We start from the raw sequence: 21,866 nt of genomic DNA, 5'->3' as shown, positions 1-21,866 counted from the left end.
AGGAAAATAGCTATCAATATAAAGGTTTTGTCATTGGGCATTCCTTAAGTGGAAATTCATTTCTTCAATTTAAATAGGTGTCCAAGAGAAGTACAGCCAATAGAGCCACTGCTAATCTAGGTGGACTATGGTGCCATCAGCAGCCATGGTGTTGTTCAGGCCCATGTTGGGGCATGCCTGGGTCTGTGCCCCTACTGTAGTCCCTACTGAGTTGATGTGTGTGGCTCCAGTTGCAGCAGCGGCCCACGTAGTTACCTGGGGTCTGATCAGCAGCCTGGGACCACCTTGGTGCTGAAGGTCGAGTGCGGCATCTGGGTCCACACAAGCCTAAATGGCACATATTGCTGTCCAGTGCCATGGTGATATCCAAGCCAGAGCTACAGCAAGGGACCATGTCTGGATATGTGGTCCTTCTGTAGCCAAGGTCTGTGTTGATGTCTGTGATTTCTGTTTCCACAAGGGCCATGCAGATTTCCATGGCCTAGGCTGCTGCCATGTTGGTATCTACAGGCTATGCTTCCACTACGGCCATGTCAATCTGGGTGGCCTTCACCACAGCCTGGGGTCATGGTGACACCCAGGTCCAGGATGCTGCAAAGGGCTGTGTCTGGAACTATGGTCCTACTGCATCCAAGGTCTGTGTTGAAGTTCATGACCTTTGTTACTATCAAAGGCCAGGTAAATGCCAGGGTTCTGGGCCTCAACCTGTGGTCTTTTTGGAGTCTGGGGCCATACCTCAATCTGGGCATTACAGGTCTAAGTGGCCTGTGCTCTGGTTTGGCACCATGGTGTCATTCAGGCCTGGGCTGCTGTCAAGGGCTGTGTCTGGGTGAGTGGTTCTAATGCAGCTAGGGTCTATATTGAAATGATCCATGGTCTGTATTGCCACCGAAAGTTGTATGAGTGCCTGGCTCACGTTAGTCACCTAAGTACATGTTGGTGGCTGAGGGCCATGCTGCAGCTAGGGACATGCAGAGCTGAGTTGCCTGTGTTGCTATGTGATGCTCTGATGACCTCTGTGCCAGAGCTGCAGCTCAGGGCCATGTCTGGTTCATGGCCCTACTGCAGTCAGGGTCTGCAACAGGTTCCTGTTGGTATAGAAGGCTACGTGGATGACCGAGATCTGGGGCAAAGTTAGTGTCTGAGGGTCATGCAGCCTCCGGGCTGTGCAGATCTGAGTGGCCTGCATTAACACCTGGGGTAATGACATCCATACCCAGGCTGCTGCCAAGCACCATGTCTGGAAGCATAGTCCTACAACAGCTGGGGTCTGTTGAACTTCAAGGCCCGTGTTCTACCAAAGGTTACACGGAAGCCCTGGGTTGGGGCCACAACCAGTGACCTTGTTTGATCCGAACAACCTGTGCTTCCACACAGTTAGGATGTTGTCCAGGCGCAAGCTGCTGCCAAGGATGATGTCTGTGTCCATGATCCTGTTGCAGCTGGGGTCTGTGCTGATGTGTGGCCCTGTTACCACAAAGGAGGGGGGGTGATATAGGTGTGTCTTCTATCTATCTGTTGTTTCATTGGTTAATTGATAAAGAAAACTGCTTGGCCTGACAGGTCAGAACATAGGTAGGCGGGGAAAACAGAACAGAATGCTGGGAAGAAGGGAAGTGAGTTAGACACTATAGCTCTTCTCTCCAAGATGGACACAGGTTAATATCCTTCCCGGTAAGCCACCACCTCGTGGTGCTACACAGATTATTCGAAATTATTTAATCAAGATGTGAGAGTTAGCCAATAAGAGGCTGAAACTAATGGGCCAAGCAGTGTTTAAAATGAATACAGTTTCTGTGTAATTATTTTGGGTAAAGCTAGCTGGGAGCCGGGCCGCAGCCCACCGCTCCCGGCACTGGAGGAGGGGGGGGTGCTGGCATAGGAATGACGAGTAATAAAATCAGATGTCCATGATGATCTGGTCCTGCTCTTTGCTGGCCCTGGGAAAGCTAGCCCTGATCCTCTGTGGACACTGCAACAGGAGAGCTGGCCCTGACTCTCAAGTGAAAACTGGAGCCCCACAATCGGGAGAGGTGGCCCCACCGTTCACCATGGACAAGAGAGAACTGGCCCTGAAGGCATGGGCTTAGGGGAGCTAGATCCCTCCGTTACCTGAGAGGGGGTGGTTCCAGTCTCGGAATGATCAACTCAACTACCCACCAAGCCCACTGCCAGACTTGGGGTTGACCCACCATTACATCTACCCCATCTAGGACCTGCTGGTACTCATGAAAAGACTTGTGCTGTGAAATGCTACCAAAGGAGTTCCAGGACTTGGGACAAACATGATATATCTGAGAGGGGATGTGGTGAGGATTCATTGATGATAGTGTATCAGAAACCAGAGGCCTTAAGCCAGACCAATGTCTCCTTGCAATGAATATTTCCAAATAAAACTGCTTGCACAAAAGGGTGAATTGTGTCACACAAAGGCTCCCAACGCCACTTGTATAAATGAAGTAGTATTGGAGTGGTGGAAAAATGGAGGATTGAAAGACTTTTTTGTTTTGTTTTGCTCTTTTCTTTCTTTTTTTTTCCTGTTTGCTTGTTTTGTTTTGGATTGGTTTTTTTTTCTTTAATTTTCTTTTAGGGAGAATGCAGCAGATGTGAAGGGAGAATATTGAAGGACTGGGAGGTGAATAGAATTAGGATGCATGATGTGAAATTGCCAAGGATTCAATAAAGAACTTATGTTAAATTAAAAAAATACTCTTTCAAGAAATCAACGTAATTTTCTTCCTAAATTTTATAATTGAAGACACGGATAACCATATGTGTTCTTTTTGTTTTTATAAATTACAAATTGATAACAAAAATGATAAATCATTCACTAACCTGCTCATTGATTTGTTCTTCTGATCAGTGTAGTAACATTTTTTCCTAAAAAAGTAAAAATCATCTAAAAAAATACAGTTAAACCAGAAAGTGACAGTAATCAACAGCAATGTTAAGTGTATCGACTCACAATTTTCAAATACTTAGAAAATTAAGACATTTAAAATTAAGTCATTACAACATAATGTGAAGACCAATAAATACATATGCTTTTGATTTCAGAAGTATAATGATAATTTAACAAAAATATATAAGAAATATAACAAAGAAACTACACATTAAAATGCATAGGTTATTTTCTTTTTTTTAAAATTTTAATCAAGCTTTTTCCTGCGAAAGATGCATAGATTATTTTCAATCCATTGTTTTTAATTATTTGAAACTCTGTCTTCTGTAACTCAGTCCTTATTAACTGGATTATTTGTTTACATGCTTTATAAAGTCATCAATCCAATCATCTATCCATTTAACTTTTAAACACATATGTAATTGTCCTAATTTGGTTGTCTGTTGTGGTAAAACACTGAGCAAATAGGAACTTGGAAAGAGAAGGTTCATTTAATCTTAGTGTTCCCTGTGATATTTCATCAGTGAGGAAAATTGGGGCAAGAACTCAAGGCAAAAAACCACAGGTAGAAATTGAAGTAGAAGTCAAGGGAGCACAAACAAAAGCATGTGGGAGAAGGAAACTTTGCTTGCCGGTTTGCCTTCAGCTCCCCACTGGTAAGTTCATCTGTGCTGTTAACACTGCTGCTACTGCTGCCATCCTACATAGACATCAGAACCCAGCTTCTGCAGGCTGCCAATGTGGAGTGGATACCAGTAGTTCTCCAGGAATCTTCGAGGCTTAAAACACCAGATTGGGACTGCTGAGGTCCCGTGTCTTGTGGATTGACCGTCTGCCAGGTTCCCAACATCTTCAATGTGTGACAGTCATTGTTGGACTGCCTAGACTGTATCATGGAAGCCAATCTAGTAAACATCCTTTATATATTTTCAGCAGCTGAGTTTGTTTTTTTTCTAAAGTGAAACATAGACCATAGTCTTTGGAAAAATTTAAAATGTTCTTGCCATATTCCAACACTAAATTCAGATATAATATTTTGAGACTTGCTTCGTCTAACTAAATTTGCATTTTAAATATCTTCCTTTATTTTTTCAAACATAGACAAAAATTTAAAAGGCATGCATATATTAGTAATGATTTGAAATTTGCAGGCTATTGTTTCTCCTTTTAATTTTTAAATAGATTTACATTTATTTATTTATTTATTGCTGTGTGTGCAAACATGGAGATGCTATGTTGCACCCATATGGAGGTCAGAGGGAAGGCCTTTTTTTTCCCACCATGTGGGTACTAGAGGTCAAACTCAGATCTAGTGCCCTTACCTGCTGAGGTATCTTGCTGATCCAAATTGTAGCTTTTCTTTGTGAAATGTTATAGGTCTCACAAGTAAATATTTTAATGAATAGTTTAGATTGAATAATTTATTCAAAATAAAAATATTTTTCCTAAAAAGGCTATCTGTGTTTTCTAATTAAGATGACAATGGTGATTTTATGCAGTAGTCTGTCTATATTCTATAAAAATAAGTTCCAGAATACTTTTAATATAACGTACTGTATGAATATACAAAGTTATAAAATATAGTATTTGAATCTAACTTTCAGACATCCTTATGTACATTTAAAATCATTTCTAGATAACTTAAATTCCTAATGGAAATTTTATGTGAATAATGTTTAACTGTTTATTTCTGCGTAATAACTGAGGCTGCATCTTTTGAGACTTGAGATGTTTCAGATGCCTGAAGACACCTGTATCAGCATCTTTTCCTTTATCTCGGAAAATCTTGAGGTTTGATATAAGCCTTTCCAATATGTTACAGGAAATTGTCATGATATATTTTATTTGAGCTCAGTGTTCACTTACGCTTACTAGGATACTTTTACTTACAATCTTTTTCCCTGAACCTTTTTTTTACTCCTTATTAGCATCTAATGGGATCTGTTTAATTCCACGTTTATGGAAACACTCTATTGTCAACTGAGTTAATACTTGGCTTATAGAGTGTGCACTTTAAAAGCTACAGTGTGACATGATGAGGAACTGGCACATTCGGCATCAAATAGCAGATGCCCAAGCTAGGCCAACATATTTCTTTGCCCAACAGAAGGACTGAAAATCCTTGAAAGAAGGTGATCTATTCTTATCACTTACTGATTGATATTGAGGCCAGAGCTCAGAAACTGTCCTGGATGACCTGGTATGAAAAACAATCCCTGCTAACCATTATCAGAGTTATATTACACTCACATGAAATAAGAATGAGGATTGATCTTGGGAGTTACTTCAAGTTGAAATCTGAAAACAATAATGTTACCTTATCTCTAAGCAAGTCTATCTTAAAATGATATTATATGTCCAGGGAATCAGAAAGCTTACCACAATAGCCAAACAATTTAGGGGAAAAACTGTCTAATATAGTTTAAAATTTAGAAGAGAAATAATTTTTTTCTGAATAAAGGACCACATTTACTGCTTTTGGGTGTTACAAAAGACAGAGTCATCTTAATAATAATGAGAGAAAATGAAATAACATATAAAAGTACCTGAAGGGCACCCTGATGTTCAGTCTCTCTGCATACTTGCACAGCGTGTCCCATGGAATATGAATTTTAATAAACATGATATCGGGGTTTGCAATAGCTGGCTGGAAAGGAATTAGCAGGGAGGCACCATCATTTACAATCAAAAGTGCTGACATTCTACCATCATTTTTTCCTCAAAGAAAGAAGCATTTCTGTCTGTTGTTATGCAAGGATCATTCTTACTTATATAAAGGAAAATTATATTGTCAAAAAATCTTGATAAAATGTATTTAAATATCCAATGCCATTAAGAAATGTAAACGTAGATACCCCATAAACTTCCTAAATACAAAGTGTCTGGAAGTTGTTTGTAGGGAAATGCCTTCAAAGGAAATTCAAAGTTGGTTTGAAAGCTGATGGACGTTCAGAAAAAAAGTTCTTAATCACAAACAAGTCTTTAGATAACACAGAGCCAGAATTCCCACACAGAACGTGATAGCTCTGCTAGAAGGAAACACGTGACCCATGAATAGGCATTGCATTTATCTCTGCCTGCATAAAAGAGCTTTGTTTTCGCTTCTCCTCATCAAATCAACAACAAACTTCTCTCTTCACACCCCTTTATGTATTCTCCCAGTCTCAACCATTTGAAAGGACACATTTGAAGTCTTCTTGATGACAGATCCTCAACAAAGTCTTCCCTTTCCCAAAAATGTGATGTCACAGTTGCTTACCAAGTACAAGGACTAGTGGGTCCTTGCTCAGTTACTGTGTATAGGAAAGAGATATCGCTACCAATTTATTAATTTTCTTATATTAAACATTATTAAAATCTCTATTCCCCATTCAGAGAAGTTATAAGACAAGTAAGAGTTTCGAGCCATTCTTCATGTCACATAATCAAGACCCTCACCGTCACCCAGAGATAGCATAAAACACTGAAAATCATCTGGAGTCTTTACCCAATTAATCCATTTATTCTACTGCCACGTTTATTTTGAAGAAACTGTCTAATCCTCTAACTATTTTCTGGGTACAGTGATTTTATTTTGAGGAAAATGAGTTGTTGAAATTATAAGATGCCCTTGATTTATGAGCTTACTGAAGGGATGGCATTGTGAAAACCGCCCCAGGACAAACAACAAAAGATACTCACTCTCATGCGAACATAATTTCTGAAGCAACTCTGCTGCTGAAAATGTTTGTAACTATTTTTAAAAGTAAATATTCTAAAAGTTGTAGCTGACCATGCCAGAGGTGGACATAGCAAGGTACGCTTCTATAGGTCTTTACATTCAGTCCTACACTAAACATATTACCTATTCTCGGAAAGATAGCCATAGTTTTTAAGTTAGTTTTTTTGAGAATTTCATGCATTTATAAAGTTTACAACAGTCCTTTCCTCATCCAACTCCTTTGGCACCCCTGCATCTCAAATTCATGACCCTTTCTCTTTTATAAATATCATCATTTTACACACACACACACAGACACACACACACAGACACACACACACATGCACGTGAGTCTATTAGTGTTGCAAACTATATATGGTTGTTACAAGCACTACCTATTCATTCAAATAAGTACTTAAGCATATTTCTAATTCCTATAGATATCTGTTATTGATTAAGGTTAAAGAGAAAGTTATCACGTTGACATTTCCTGGCCCTTTGTAATGACTTTTCCAGACTTCATGGAAAGGTTTCTGTGTAGGCATGATAGCAATAACAAAAACTTTTGCAGCTAGAACTCCCATAGAACTAATGAGGACATGCTTAGCATGTCCCAGATCTGTATTTGAACCTCAGCACTATGCAGCAAAATAAAAATAAATAAATAAATGCAAATTTAAAATAGAGAACTTAAGCTTTCCACTTAAAGGATTCCCACACAGAACAAGAGGTAGACACATTTCACATTCTATTAAACATTTTGGCCTTATCTATACGAAGTTATTCTTAGGTGTTAATAAAGGTCCGAGTTCAGTTTTGATGTTAAGATTCCTGCTATTCTAATTGCATCAGCCAGTCTTTCACTTGCAGAGCAGAGCTTACATTCCTTCCATATTGACTACCCCTTTGGCATGATGTTTAGGTCCCAGATACTCAGCAACATAGTCTCTCTGTACCCTTTGCTATCTCTGCAACATTTGGATAATTTGTTGGCCCTCTGAATCTCAATTTTTTTTTTGTCCAAAGAAAAATGAAGGTCCCTTGCCTCTGAGTTGAAGGAGGGAAGTTATAACCTGACTGCGTGAAGCACCTGCTCCTGACTAAGTGTGGCTGTCAGGTGACAGTATTCATCTCAAATCAGATGTTAAAAACAAAGGTGAACTATAAAGCATCCCCAGGATCCATCTTTCTTTTTGCTCCTCTGTAAGTAGTTACCTAGTTCCTCTGTGATGGAGCTTGTATCTTGATTTCGAATATCTTTATTTCCAGAATTTGTGGTAATATAAGCATAAAGTCAGGAACAACTCATGACTGGTAAATTCAAAATTAAAAGCAAAAAAACCCATAAAAACAAACAAAATCAAAATTCACATCAACGCAACTGATGTACAGAGTCTTAAATCAAAATATATGATAAATAGATTAGTATTTTTCTCTGGTAATATATATTGAATATAAACTTTAAAAACAAAATTATATTTGTATAAATGTTAGTTTGAGGAAAAGTTTACCTTTGTTTGCAGCTACTATTTAAAAACAGCTCCATCGATAGATAGGATACCACTGCTGTCTTATTTACACCATTTCCAACACACTCATTGTCTAACTCTTGTGGCAATTTCCTCTCTTTCCTATAGTGTTTCCCTACTGTGTGCTACAAGAGAAGCCAAATGACGTGTATATCCATGCATCTAATTCTGTATCAGATTCACTGATGATGCACTGAAAAGATGCACTGTTTTATGTACTGTTATCTTTATTACATACTGTTATCTTTGTTATTTTGTTATTATTATGCTCAATTATTTTCAGATAGGATCTTACAATGTAGCCTGGATCTGTTTGGAACTAGTTGTGTAGACCCATCTGGCCTTTAACTCAGGATCCTTCTGCCACAGTATCCTGAGAGCTGAGACTCCAAATGTGTTCCACCATGCCTGGTTAGCTAAGTTATTTTGAGTCTATATTTTGTCTAACTTACACCTGAACAAGAGAGAAGGAAAACAGGAAATGGCAAAGAGTCTCATTTTCTGCAGTGGGGCACTGTGTCAGGATCCAAAATAGCACTGAGAACAGCTTGCCTCATGCAGGTTCTTAATTCATTGCTGTCAAGCTCTTGATGTGAAATAATCTAATCGCCTAAAATAAAGGGCTGCTTTGGAAGGAGGGGTTTTGCATTGCAGTGACTACCATCTCTGGGTAAAATGCCAGGCTAAGTGCACACAGCGAAAATGTATCTCATTTCCATGCCTTAGCTGTAAATGTACATACATAAATGAAAGGTTGTTTTCACCAGGGTGAATCAATATTGTTTATTACTTCTCAACATAACTTCTCCTTTGTTTTGTCACCATTTGACCACACAAAAGACAACTGGCTTCCTTCTCTGCTGGTAGCAGGTCAGGTGATGCTATGGGTGACAGGATGGTGCTGTCGGGGGAGAAATCACTTTCTTCTTTAGAAGCACGAACTGCCAATCTGGGTCTATTCTGCTCACCTCCACTGAAACAAAACGCCCACAACCTTCACACTTCTCATTTTTACTTAATTATTCCACCTAAAATTCCCAAGGGGAAGAACATTTACTCCCAGGTGAAGAGGAGACTGAGAAATTCTGTTTTCACGAGGTTATTTTGTATGATTTGGATATAGAACAAAGGAAAGTGTATGCGGGTTCTCAAGGCATTTTCCACAACTGGGAGCAAAGTATATTGTTTGTATGAACTGGATTATGAGACAGACCTCACAGTGACCAGCACCTTCCTGTGCACAAGGATGCCCCTTAAATACACAGCGTCTCTAGATGACACTTTCCTCTAGAACCTGTTCACACTGGCACACAGTTTAACGACTATTTGAGACCTCTCTGCCAGACTCAGTGTTTAGCTGTGGTGCATATTTATTTATAAAACAGATTTTCTAGCTGCCATATTTTAGCTAGCAAATTCATGACTGTTGATATTTTTGCATAACTGCTTATCCCTTCATCAAACAAGCCCTAAATATTTCCAACTTAATATTTATAAAGAAAAATTGCATCCGATGTCCATAGTGTTTAATAGGAGAAACTATGAAGACTAATCAATGTTTTAAATGTTCATAATACTGAAAAAAATTTAATGGGTGAGTGCTGGTCACTAAATTGACAGCCTTGAGCACTCAGGGTATGTGAGGGCTCTACCACTGTTCTGTGTTACTAACCTTAAAACACTGGATTTGATATTTGAGAGAGCTGAGAGTATTTTCCTACCAATGGGCTTTTAATCATCATGGGATTTTATTTCAAAATATATTCAGTTACATTCTATCTTCTCAGCCTCTTGGTTCGCAGGAGAATGCGGAGTGCTGATGTTTGTAATAGTAGTGATGTAGAAGGGCCCTTAGAATCTCCACTCTTCGCTGTACATGCCCATTATAATTCCCGGGTATGTAAACATTCAATATGACACTCCACAACTGGATTATTATGTTACAGCCACATTTGATATCCTAATGAAATCTATTATGTGTTGTTAACATTTACTAACAACTAAAAACTCCTCTCTCTATATTCTGTCTCCTTGCATCTTCACATCACTTTGTACCCCACCATGGTTTTTCTTCTCTCTTGGAAACACAACCAGACTTTCTTAGTGTTGTCCAGATCATATTTAATGAGGCATTTGCAGAGGAGGAATTATAAAAAACACCCACTTCAGATTTAACACTAGTAAGATGAAATATGGAGGAATGAGTTTCCCCAAATATTTTCCACCATTCTCATAATCAACAACCAAACATTTACTTTAATAGGGAAATGCTAGAGAAGAAAGAGGAAATAGCACTACTAGTATAATGGCTACAGTGTGCAGAGGTAGCAGGTCCAATGATATAGGTAAATTGATTCACTTACTGACCCAGATTTCCTAGCTCTTTAGTGTGTATCAAATCAGAAAAAAGTGAAAGTTAGTTGAGAAAACCATAATCATGTAACCTAGAGTGGAACATCCTCTGTCCAGGAATAACAGGAATCAGAGGGCTCGATCTTGCTGTGTGCCAATGTAAACAACTTGAAACCACAAGAATAAAGAAACATCCCTTTCAGTATGGAACATAACTGTCTTTTTACTGCATCATGGAATTTTTCTTTGTAGTAATTCAGAGGAATAAGGAAGAAGACTCAACAACATCTGAACTTTGGCCAAGAAGACTCAACAGAACAGAGAGAAGCAGCAATCTTATCTGTTAGGATACCTGTGCATATGTCTGGTTTCTGCACAGGTGGGTATCAGTACACACAGTTATTTGGGTTTCTATAAATATTGGGTTCCCTTGAAGCGTGTTCGGTGTTTGTAAGATTACTTAGAGAGTAAATAGGTGATGTTAGGAAGTATTGGCTCTCACGTGTGTGATGTAGAAATCCCAAAGAAATCACCTGAATCATTACACTCCATAGGAATCTTTTTTCAATAAATACATTTTTATATGTTTAGTAACTAGGAGTAGAGATATTCTGCGTTAACAGTCCCAGGTAAAATAAGAAGAATATTGGATGAAAAGTTAAAATCAGAATTTTGCTCTCCCTGTTCTGTGTCATTTGGCAGTGTGTAAATAAACTTCTTCTCACTGTGAACTCAGCATGTTTCTGTTCTTTTATACATATTAAAAGAATTTTAACACATACTAATAAATTCAGTTATTTAAGGATACATTGGACAATAGTTTAGCACTCCCTAATATACATTAGTCAAAAATTTAATTCTAAGACATGGTTTTGGAAATGAAATATGAAAGGGATGGGATCAGAGGGTACCAGAACAGTATCTTTGAGTCCCAAGCAACACTTTGCTAAATCTTATTAGAAAATTATCCCTACTGCTTGTAGTGGGTTTTTTGAACCTATTCTCTTTGGATTAATACTTTGTTCAGCCTAGATATAGTAGGGAGAGCCTTGGGTTTTCCCCAAAGCAGTGTACCTTACCCTCTCTGAGTAGATGGGAGGAAGGGTGGGGGGAAGGGTGTAATGAGAGGAGGGGAGGGAATGGAAACTGGGATTGATATGTAAAATGAAAAAAGATAATTTGCTTTATTTTTTAAAAAAATAAAATAAAATAAAAAATATTCCCTCCTCCCTCTCCTCAACTTGACTCTTGGAACTCAGCCCAGTTCTTGACCATGGACCTTTGCATCAGCTCCCATCAGTTACTGAATGAAGGTTCTATGAAGGACTGTTGCTATGTCCCATTTTTAAAAATAGGGTTGTTTATTTTCTTAACATTTAGCTTTTGGTAGTTCTTTGTATATTCTAGATACTAACCTTCTGCAACTGATGAATGTATAATAAAAATGTCATATATTTGTACGTTGAAATATTATTAAATTGTTAAGAAAAATATAATTGTGAAATTCACAAAAAGAAAATTACCTCAGTATTTTGATTTAGCTTAGCATTTTAAAAATCAAGTTAAAACACAACAGTTACAAGTTAACTGTTAAGATATTGAAATTTTAACCAGCTAAAAAATGGCTGACTAAATTTGTATGTTTTGATATTCTGCAGAGTCAAGGAGCTAAGACCATAGTAGAAACATTAGTAATTTGTTTATGTGCATAAAACATGCTGAGAGGCAGCCAGCAGGAAACCAGTTATTAGGAAATTCTGTAAAGGAAAAGACATTTGTCTGGGTAGCAATGTGAACATTGGCCTTGATACCCATTTTCTTGGCTTTTCATTTGTTTGTTTATTTAATATTAGGGGTTTGTCTTTCTCTAATGTGATAAAATATGATTCAGGGAAGAACCCCCAATTAGTTATCTAATACCAAGTACTCAGCTCCAAGTTCAATTCATATACTTATAATGAATATGTTTGAATTCCAGTTTCCACTCCCTCCCCTCCTCTCATTTCACACTTTTCCCCCACCCTTCCCCCCATCCACTTCTCAGAGAGGGTAAGGCACATTGCTTTGGGGAAAGCCCAAGGCTCCCCCTACTATACTTAGGCTGAACAAGGTATTCATCCAAAGAGAATGGGTTCCAAAAACCCACTACAAGCAGTAGGGACAATTTTCTAAGATTTAGCAACGTGTTGCTTGGGACTCAGAGATACTGTTCTGGTACCCTCTGATCCCATCCCTTTCATTTTTTCATTCCCAAAACCATGTCTTAGAATTAAATTTTTGAGTAATGCATATTAGGGAGTACGAAACTATTATCCAATGTATTTGTAAATTGTATTTTTAGGTTGAATTTATATATTTAGCTGTGTGTGTGTTTATGTGTGTGTGTGAGAGTGTGTGAGTGTATAATAACAGTTAAAAAGAAAGAGGCCATGGATGTGACACAGTACAAGGGACGAATGGGAGGGACTGGAGAGAGGAAAGAGAAGAGGTGATATGATGTGATTTATTATAATTTCATAAAATATTAAAAAAAGAATAGTGGTGCAATTCCACTTAGGAATGAAAACTTAGCCTATTTATACTGCTGTCTCTGAAAACTGTTTTCATAGATTCTGGGAATATAGCTCAACCACTGTGTTTTTAATACTATTTTAAGACCTAACAGCATTTTTCATGCTCCCATTTCAAAACTGTTTAGTTTTAGCTAGAGAGGTACCTCACTGATTAAAAAAGGTTACTGTTCTTTCAGAGGACTATTTCAGTTCCCAGCACCAGTGTTGTGTGGCTTACAACGGCCTGTAGTTCCAGGTCCAAGGAACCCAACACCTCCCACCTCCAACAACACCTGCACTCACGTGTACATATCCAGTCACTGGTACTCATAATGAAATTCAGTAAAATAGATGTTTACAAAACAAAGTGAACCATAGGCTAACTAAAATAACAAAAGTGGCAATTTTAACATCATAGACCTATGAGAAGTATGTATTTCCTCTTTTCTATGTTCTTTTTTTCAGAGACCTTAATCCTTTTGTTGTTTTACCAGATGGGAAGGAATAAATAGTTCTTTAAAAAGACTCATGAAAGCATGGAAGAAAGAGGATGGTCGAGGCCATCAATCAAACTTGCGTTTCAGCAGCTTGACCAAACTTCTATCACTTTTCGCTCTCTTATCATAGGATTTTCTAGTTTACATGGGCATAATCTATACATATTTGTTTTTCAAAACTAGAAAAGTTGCCACATTCTTTGAAAAAATATTTTATATGTACAGAAAAACATAGAGGAAAAAAATAAATACATAATTAAATGGGACAGTACATATCTATTTATTTCACATTTGGAAAAATGAGTATAATTCATTAATTTCCATGGCATGGACCATATATACTAAAGTATGATTGATAGTATCTATACCAGAATATTAGTCAAAAAATACTGATAATGGAAAAGCCTGTACCTCCTTCTCCAGCATCAAGCCTTCTGCTCTCAGGTTCTTTTCAAATGTATTTCTTTTGTCATATTGTATGTTTGTCTTCCGATAAACCAGGATGTAATCAATTCGCTTTTTGCCATCTTTAAATAAGAGTCCACTGGAGGCTATGTAATTCATGTCATTCTGGAAAAGATTGGTGAACAGTGTAAGTCAGATAAACATGCATGCTAGTTATAGGCATTAACAAGTTAATAACAGAAAATAATGTGTATGCTTTAGATGCCTACTGAAAACTTTAAAAAGAAAATTGAAACTAGTCTGCAATCTACAATGGAAGACCGGCTTGCACACCCATGATTAGGTTTATAATTTGATGGCCGATCCTTGAGTTGGTGTATGTTTTATTCAATAAGTCTCTGTAAAAATACTAGCTAGCATATCTTCCATATTGAGCAGACCATGTCAAAATATAATTATTTTCATACCTTATCTTGTTCATTCACAACTTACATTTCAAAGTTAAAGACATCAAGGCAGAAGGAAATGAAACCACCACTGTACCATGTATTATTTAAGACTTACACAAATCTCTGCTTTTCTAAACTGCTGTTCAATAATGCTGAGACCATGCAATAATTCTTGAATTGCGAGCATCGGGAAATGTTTACTCTTAGGATACAACTGCAAAGGGATGGAAATAGTGCACCCATTACAACTCATAGCTAGCTCATCAAGACTGGTTAAAGATGCTGAGGAGATGGTTCCGTTTGTAAAAATGCTTGCTGAGCAAGCCTCGGGAACTGAGTGTGAATTGTCATATTCCATATAAAAGTCAGACACAGAAATGAATTTCTCAGTGACCCCAACATGCCCCAGTGTGGAAATGGGAAGAGGAGACTGGAGAGTCTTCTGACTATCTAGGGCCAGCTAGCTTGGCTAATGCAGCAGCAAAAACAGACTCTTTCAAACAGGGCAATGCTCTGTAACACACATGTACAGTCCCTAAACCTACCCACAAAGCAGTTTGAAGGATCTCATATTGATGTTGTCAATATTAGAAGTTATTTTCATAAACTGGGAGATATTCAGCTAGATGTTTTCCTTGCAAGATTCATCTTAAAAGATCTTAATCGTGCTGAGGTCCATCGTCTTAGATTGTGCAGCCGGAGGCTATGTGGATCTTCATAATCTCTGCTGCTTCCAGAGGATATATTGGTATTCATGAGCTCTGCTGGGGTTGTGTTGATATCCATGGACCCTGCTGCAGCCAGAGGCCATGATGAGGCCCATGATCCATGCTGTCACCAGGGACAATGTTGAGCTTATCTTCTGTGGGATAGCCAGAGGCCATGTGGATGTATGTGGTCCATGTAGCCATGGTAAACCTGGTGAAATTTCATGATCTTTGCTGTCACTAGCTGTTGTGGGCAGGGAAGCTTCTGTTGCAGTAATAGCAATGACTCCAGATTCATAGTTGAGAATGAGAGGCATTGAAGGCTTTTACAACCCCGACTCCAGAAACAAACAAGCAAAAACAACAAAACAAAACAAAACAAAAAACCCAAAACAGTCTAGACAGTATGCCATTGAAGAAAGCAAGGGAAACTTCCCACAAATCTACAAAGATGTCCCCAGTTAAGGCTCCTAGCAATTAGATAGGTAAACTGAACTGCCCATCTCCTGTAATCAGATTAGTGACTACCCCAATTGTCATCAGAGACCTTTCCATCGATAGTTGATGCAAACAGATGCAGAGACCCATAGCCAAGCACTGGGCCGAATTTGGGGAATCCTGCTAAAGAGAGGGAGAAAGGATTGTACGAACCAGATGATCAACATCATCAGAAGGGAACCCACAGAAAAAAGTAGCCTGGGCTCATAGGAGCTCACAGAGTCTGAACCAACAGCCAGGAGCCTGCATGGAACTGATGGAGGCCCTCTATATATGTGAGACAGTTGTGTTGCTTGGCCTGCTTATGGGACTCATAGCCATGGGAGCAAGGTCTGCCTGTAATGCTTTGCCTGGCTTCTGAGAACCTATTCTTCATACTGGCTTGCCTTTCTCAGCCTTAATTCAAGGGGAGGAGTTTAGTCCTACCTTAACTAGATATTCCAAGCTTTATTGACACTCATGGGAGGTCTGCCCCTTTCTAAATAGAAACATAGCTGGAAAGGATTGGGAAAGGGGGCTGAGGAGAGGTAGGGGGAGGGAATGGGATGACAGGAGGGAGGATAAACTCTGGTTGGGAAGTAAAACAAAGAAATAGATTTAATAAAAAGTGTGATAAAGGTGCTGAAGTGTAGCTCTTCACACCAGATGGCTTCTGGTGTGTGTGTGTGTGTGTGTGTGTGTGTGTGTGTGTGTGTGTGTGTGTTTGTGTGTGTGTGACCCTCACCCCTTATTCTCAAAGGGGCAAGAAGAAATTTCCTAGCAGAATGTTTTCCTAGGAAGATAATGGCCTTTTCCTCTCCCACCCAGGATATTCTGAGCACAAGGTCACTTAGCTCAGCCCAGCTAGCCACCTGGTACAGGCTGACAAAGATGGCCTAACTCAAGAACAGTGGCCTTGTTCTAAAAACAAGAAAAAAGCTGACTTAACAGAATGGGAGGGAGCAAAAGTCCTTGTATCCATGCCAAAGCATCTTCAAAGATTCTCTTTGCAGTTATGCCTTTAAAAGCTTACCCCACAGAGGAGATACAACTCCTCTCTACCTTCTTGTAACGGGGTGGAGATAAGTTCCAAACATGTTTGTATTATGCTGATTAAACCTTGCTTATTATAGTCTGGGCCTCTCTGGTGGTCTCTCTCTAGGGGTTGTAATCTGGGCACAATGTGTGTGTGTGTGTGCGCGTGTATGAGAGAGAAAGAGAGAAAGAGAGAGAGAGAGAGAGAGAGAGAGAGAGAGAGCAAGCTGGGGGAAGGGTGATAGGGAGGGAGACTCAAATATCCTTAAGAGGTTGGCTTCTGGGAATTTGACCAATGAGTGAGTGTATGGGCAACACATATTGTCCTTGGTTTTTTGTTTTGTTTTGTTTTTGTTTTTGTTTTTTTTTTTGTATGTTGGGAAAGGGCACAATGATGGAATGGAAAGATATGCGATTGGGGTGCATGTTGTGAAATTCCCAAATAATCAATAAACTATTATGTTGCTAAAAATAGCTTAGCTAACATCCTTTAATGCTCTAAAATGCCTCCCCAACATTTCCTGCCTTAAAATATACTAAGACTATATAGATTGTACAATCATTTTTATTATTTAGAACAACTTGAAATTTAAATATATTTTCATCATATTCTTTCTCTCCCCTAAGTTCTTCCAGATCCTTTCCTCATCCCTTCCCACCCAACTTTAAGTTTTCTCAAAAACAAACAAACAAACAAACAAAATCTTCAATAAAAGAACACAACACCCTAAAAACAAAAACAAAAAAGAAAACCATACCCTTCAACAAAACAAAACAAAACTAGAAACAAAACCTCCACCAAACTGTAACAAAATAAAAGTACACAAAGAGTGTGGTGTCTGATTATGCATTAGTGAGCTAATCCAAAACAGGAGGCTGTCCTGGAATATTTGATATACCAAGTGTCACTCTATTAAGGAAAATCGATCCTTTATCACCCAGCAGGCTAAGTGACAGTTCAGCTGTTAACACCTACTCTAGTGGCTAGATTTTCATGGTTGTTTGTTCATTCGTTCATTTATACAAAGATTTCATTTGTTCATTTAAAAAATATATAATAAAATAAAACAGAATAAGATATAACAAAAGGTATCACCTCAAAGTTGGACAAAAAATACTCAAATGACACTAGATTTAAAGATGAAGACATTTCCTGGTGTCTTTCATAAGGACTCTAATGCCCAAGATCATAAAGAAGAGCAAGGCCTTGAATCCAGGTCTGCATTTTTAGCTAATGTGCGCTGTGTCTGCTTGTTACTCAATGTTTCCTACATAGACATTCTTGAGATGCAGACAAACTGCGTAACATCTTGGGGGACCAACACCATTTTAGATGAAGGCTTGTTGAACTACTATGAAGAGCCTGATTAGGACACATGTATACCTCCAGGTCACAGAATTGAAAGTCTGATGATGTTAGGGAGTGGTGTCCATGGAGAGAAAAAGCAAGAAGTCATTTAGGTGAAGGAAGCAAAAGAAAACAAATAAGAATGTCACCCTGCAACAACAGGTTATGTTTCTCAGGATCCATGATACACTCTGCTATTCAAATAGAGCAATCTACTGTATGAATTCATCTCCTAGCCACCGCTGAGCTCAAGGACAAGAATATGTGGTACATAGGTTTTTATTTTTTAACGAATAGAAAACTAGCATTATTTCAAGAAATATTTTATTAAGTGGCTTAACAGGACTATGGTGGTCACTTTTAATGTCAGCTTGCAACAAATGAGCTTCACATGTGCAGAGAGCATTAATTGAGAAATTTTTCTGATATCTTTAATTGATATGGAAAGAGTTACTCAAAATATGGTGGCACTTTCTTATAGCAGTCCAGAAAAAGAAAGAAAGAAACAAACAAAAAAACACCTTCCCCCTTGCTCTGGCTGCTGATTCCTTTGCTGATTTTAGAATTAGTGTTTTCAGGCCTCCTCCATCCTCATCTGAGTGACAGTGTTTCTTTTGTAATACCCAGGTTTTCTTCACCAGGTTGATACTGAAGAAGCCTTGTGGTCTGAGCAACTATCAGGTTCTCAGCTTCTCAATGTAGCACAGATGGTGGTGCTGTTTCAAAGTAAGCTGATTTAATAAATTATGCATAGAGACAGAATGAATATATATATTATATATTTACACACACACACACACACATATATATATAAATATATATCCATGAAAATATATATTCCATTCTGTCTTTTGTGTACTAATCCTTACTGATACAGAGACTAGTTTATCAATACTAGCAGATACAACAAAGTTTTACATCATAGTGACAACAATAGCTATCACTTGTTGAACATTTACTTTGAAGCACACCTTTTACTAAGTGCTTCCAAAATTGTTTAATTTAATCCCATGTAGCCTTTTAGGTGCATCATGTTCTGAATACACTGAAGCTTAACTGATTCCAAGATGTCATAGAAAAAGAAACAGTTAATCCAGAAGGGCATCCACTTATGGTCTTATCTGGGGCTCTAGTAACTATGTATAAACAGAATTTGTCTTCTCTTTTTCATCATTTATACCATTTCACACCTCACTATCCTAACTGTGATAACTTTTTAATTAGATTATTGTAACAGTTTGGCTTGCCTACTTTGTGTCCCTCTGTTCCATACCTGGTGTGGGACAATTCTGAATTCTGTCAATTATATTTTAAATAAATGGTGATTGGCCAGTAGCCAGGTAGGAAGTATAGGCAGGACAACCAGACAGGAAGTAGATGTGGGGCAAGGAGAACAGGACAATTCTGGGAAGTAGGATGCCCATTCCTTTCAAGTCCTGTCCAGACACCAAAGAAGGAAGATGTGACTTGCCACGCTGAAAAAGGTACTGAGCCATGTGGTTAACATAGATAAGAATAATGGGTTAATATAAGTTATAAGAGCTAATACGAAGCCTAAGCTAATGGGCCAATCAGTTTATATCTAATGTAGACTCTCTGTGTGATTTTCTCTGGGTCTAACCAGCTGGGGACGAGGCATACAGAAATCCCAACAATACATGCCTAGTATGAGGGGTGAGATACTGAGTGGTGGTCAGCACCATGGATGAAGTCAAGTGACTCCTCTCTCTCAGGTTCTCCAGAGGTTATCTATGGTGTTCCTTAGTCTCGATCACAGTTTCTCCAATATTAATTTTCTTAGCACTTGATAGCTTCTATCATTATGCTGAATTATTTGTGTTTTTACCAATTGTTTTATGCTGATATAATTAGAATTTTATAAATGAACATGTTCTAGTTTGTTATTATTTCTTTGAAAATAAAACAGATACCAAAGGTAGCTTGGGGAAGAAGGATTTATTTGGCATGCAGGTTACAGCTTGTTTTGGAGGAGAAGCTATGTGAGGGAGTTATATAAAAGCTTAAAGTAGAGACTGTGAAGGAACACTGCTGATTGCCCTTTTCTCTGCTTCTGCCCAGCTACCTTCCTTACACACTCCCAAACCACCCACTTACATGTGTCACTGTCCACAGTGACTGAGGTCTTCCTCCATCAATTAGCAGTCAAAAAACTATCCCACGTGCATGCCTGTAGGCCAATTTGATGCAGAAAATTCCTCACAGTGGGTTTTCAAACCCCTTTTTTTTCTATTTTGTTCAATGAGTAGTCCAAATTTATAACTTTTAACAAGATGGATGGTAGGATCCAATGAACATTTGTAGAAAGAAAAAAGAAAAGGAAGAAGGCAAGGAGGTGTGAAAGGATTGAGAGGGAAGACCCATGTGTAGCCAGGTAGCATTAACTTAAAACACCTGAAGGACAGGAAGAGCTGGTGTGTTCACTTACTATCTTCTCTCTTATAAAGGATCAGTGATATGAATCCACAATGAACTTTCACACCAGCTTCATGGCACTTCAGTGTTAACAGCTTGCCTGATACTTTGCACCCAAGTCTCAGTGAGCTCTGCATTTTAATTTTTTTCTTAGTTTATAGCCTTCTTCTTCAATTTAGAAAAAAACAAACACAGCAGTTGATACTTGCAGTACTAGCAGCATATTAGGTGAAGAAGAAGAAGACATTTGGAAAGCCCCATGAATCAAGAGATTGATTGCTACACTTACTAACACAAAGCAGGACACTTTAAAAGGGACTTAACATTGTTTGGATAACAGCATGGAGTGAAAATGGAACTTTGGTTATTACAGAGATCAATTTCCCCATTTTTAAGCAAGTGGGTGCTAATGTCACCCAAAGAAATCCTGCCTTATTAGAAAATTGCTATCTTACTGATAAGAAGTGACTAATTATTATACCCAAATGTCATATCTGTCTGAGTAAACAATGCCTGAAATTCCATTAACACATGCTGTGATTCATTATCCAATCATTCTATTAAATCTAAATAAAAAATAGTGAATTTCCCAGTTTCCCTACACACAATACAACATAAATATCAAGATACAAGAAAAAGCAAGGCAATATCTGAATATCTTTTCTAAATCAAGTGAAAGGAATTATATATAGATTCAATGTAATTAAATGGTGAAGATCATAGCATTTTCTTTGAACTATGATAGTCATTAACTGAGTAAACTAATCTATGGTTTAATCTTTTGCTTACATGAAGAACTCAAAAAAATTTATTGTGCATATTATTAAATAGAGATGCAAAAGTAAAACTTAAGATACTTTTTGTTTGTTTGTTTTTTGATACAAAGTTTATATATGTAGCCCTGACTATTCTGAAAAGCACTTTATAAACCAGACTGATCTCTTGAGTGCTGTTATTAAAGGTATGTGCCACACTGCCTGGCATAAAGTACATTTTATAAAAAGTAAGTGACAAAGTATAAAATCAAATAATAATGATTTAGATTATTCAAGTATTTTCCAGTCGGTGTAGGATATGTTCAATTTATATTCAAGATTTTTATATTTATTATTTCCAGAACATGGAATAAAAATTAACTTTTAATGGGAATCTGGGATGCATGTAATTCATCTGGTGTCTGTTTGTGGTGGTTGGTTTTAATTTTCAACTTGACATAACCTAGAGTCACCTGGTTGTGGTAGGGACCTCAAATAATAAATTATTTCAGTCAAATTGGCCTGTGGACATGTCTGTGAGGAAATGTCTTGACTGATGATTGATGTGAAAGGGCCCAGTCCAATGTGGGCAGCACCATTCCTAGGCAGGTGGGTCTGTACTATGCAAGAATGTTAGCCGAGCATGAGCCAGGGAAGAAGCCATGAAGCAGCAAACGTAGTTTGTTCTTCAGTTCCTGTTTGAGTTTCTGCCCTATCTTCCCTTA

General features: G+C 38.1%; 1 protein-coding gene across 3 annotated transcripts in view; it reads right to left on the bottom strand.

Annotated features, from left to right (window-relative positions):
• The window catches only part of Ano3 (anoctamin 3), a 237,156-nt gene that overhangs the window by 103,119 nt on the left and 112,171 nt on the right, over positions 1-21,866 (bottom strand). For all 3 annotated transcript variants that reach the window (XM_087911333.1, XM_087911334.1, XM_087911335.1), the window contains 3 exons: positions 13,944-14,102; positions 5,449-5,549; positions 2,836-2,880 (listed from right to left, as the gene is read on the bottom strand). In XM_087911333.1, coding sequence (XP_087767459.1) covers positions 2,836-2,880; positions 5,449-5,549; positions 13,944-14,102 — 305 coding nt within the window. The remainder of the gene's footprint in view (positions 1-2,835; positions 2,881-5,448; positions 5,550-13,943; positions 14,103-21,866) is intronic.

The sequence above is a fragment of the Myodes glareolus genome, chromosome 10 (genome assembly GCF_982192425.1).
Source record: "Myodes glareolus chromosome 10, mMyoGla1.1, whole genome shotgun sequence".
Taxonomy (NCBI): Eukaryota; Metazoa; Chordata; class Mammalia; order Rodentia; family Cricetidae; genus Myodes; species Myodes glareolus.
The sequence above is the reverse complement of the archived record's forward strand: the minus strand, read 5'-3'. Positions and strand labels throughout refer to the sequence as shown.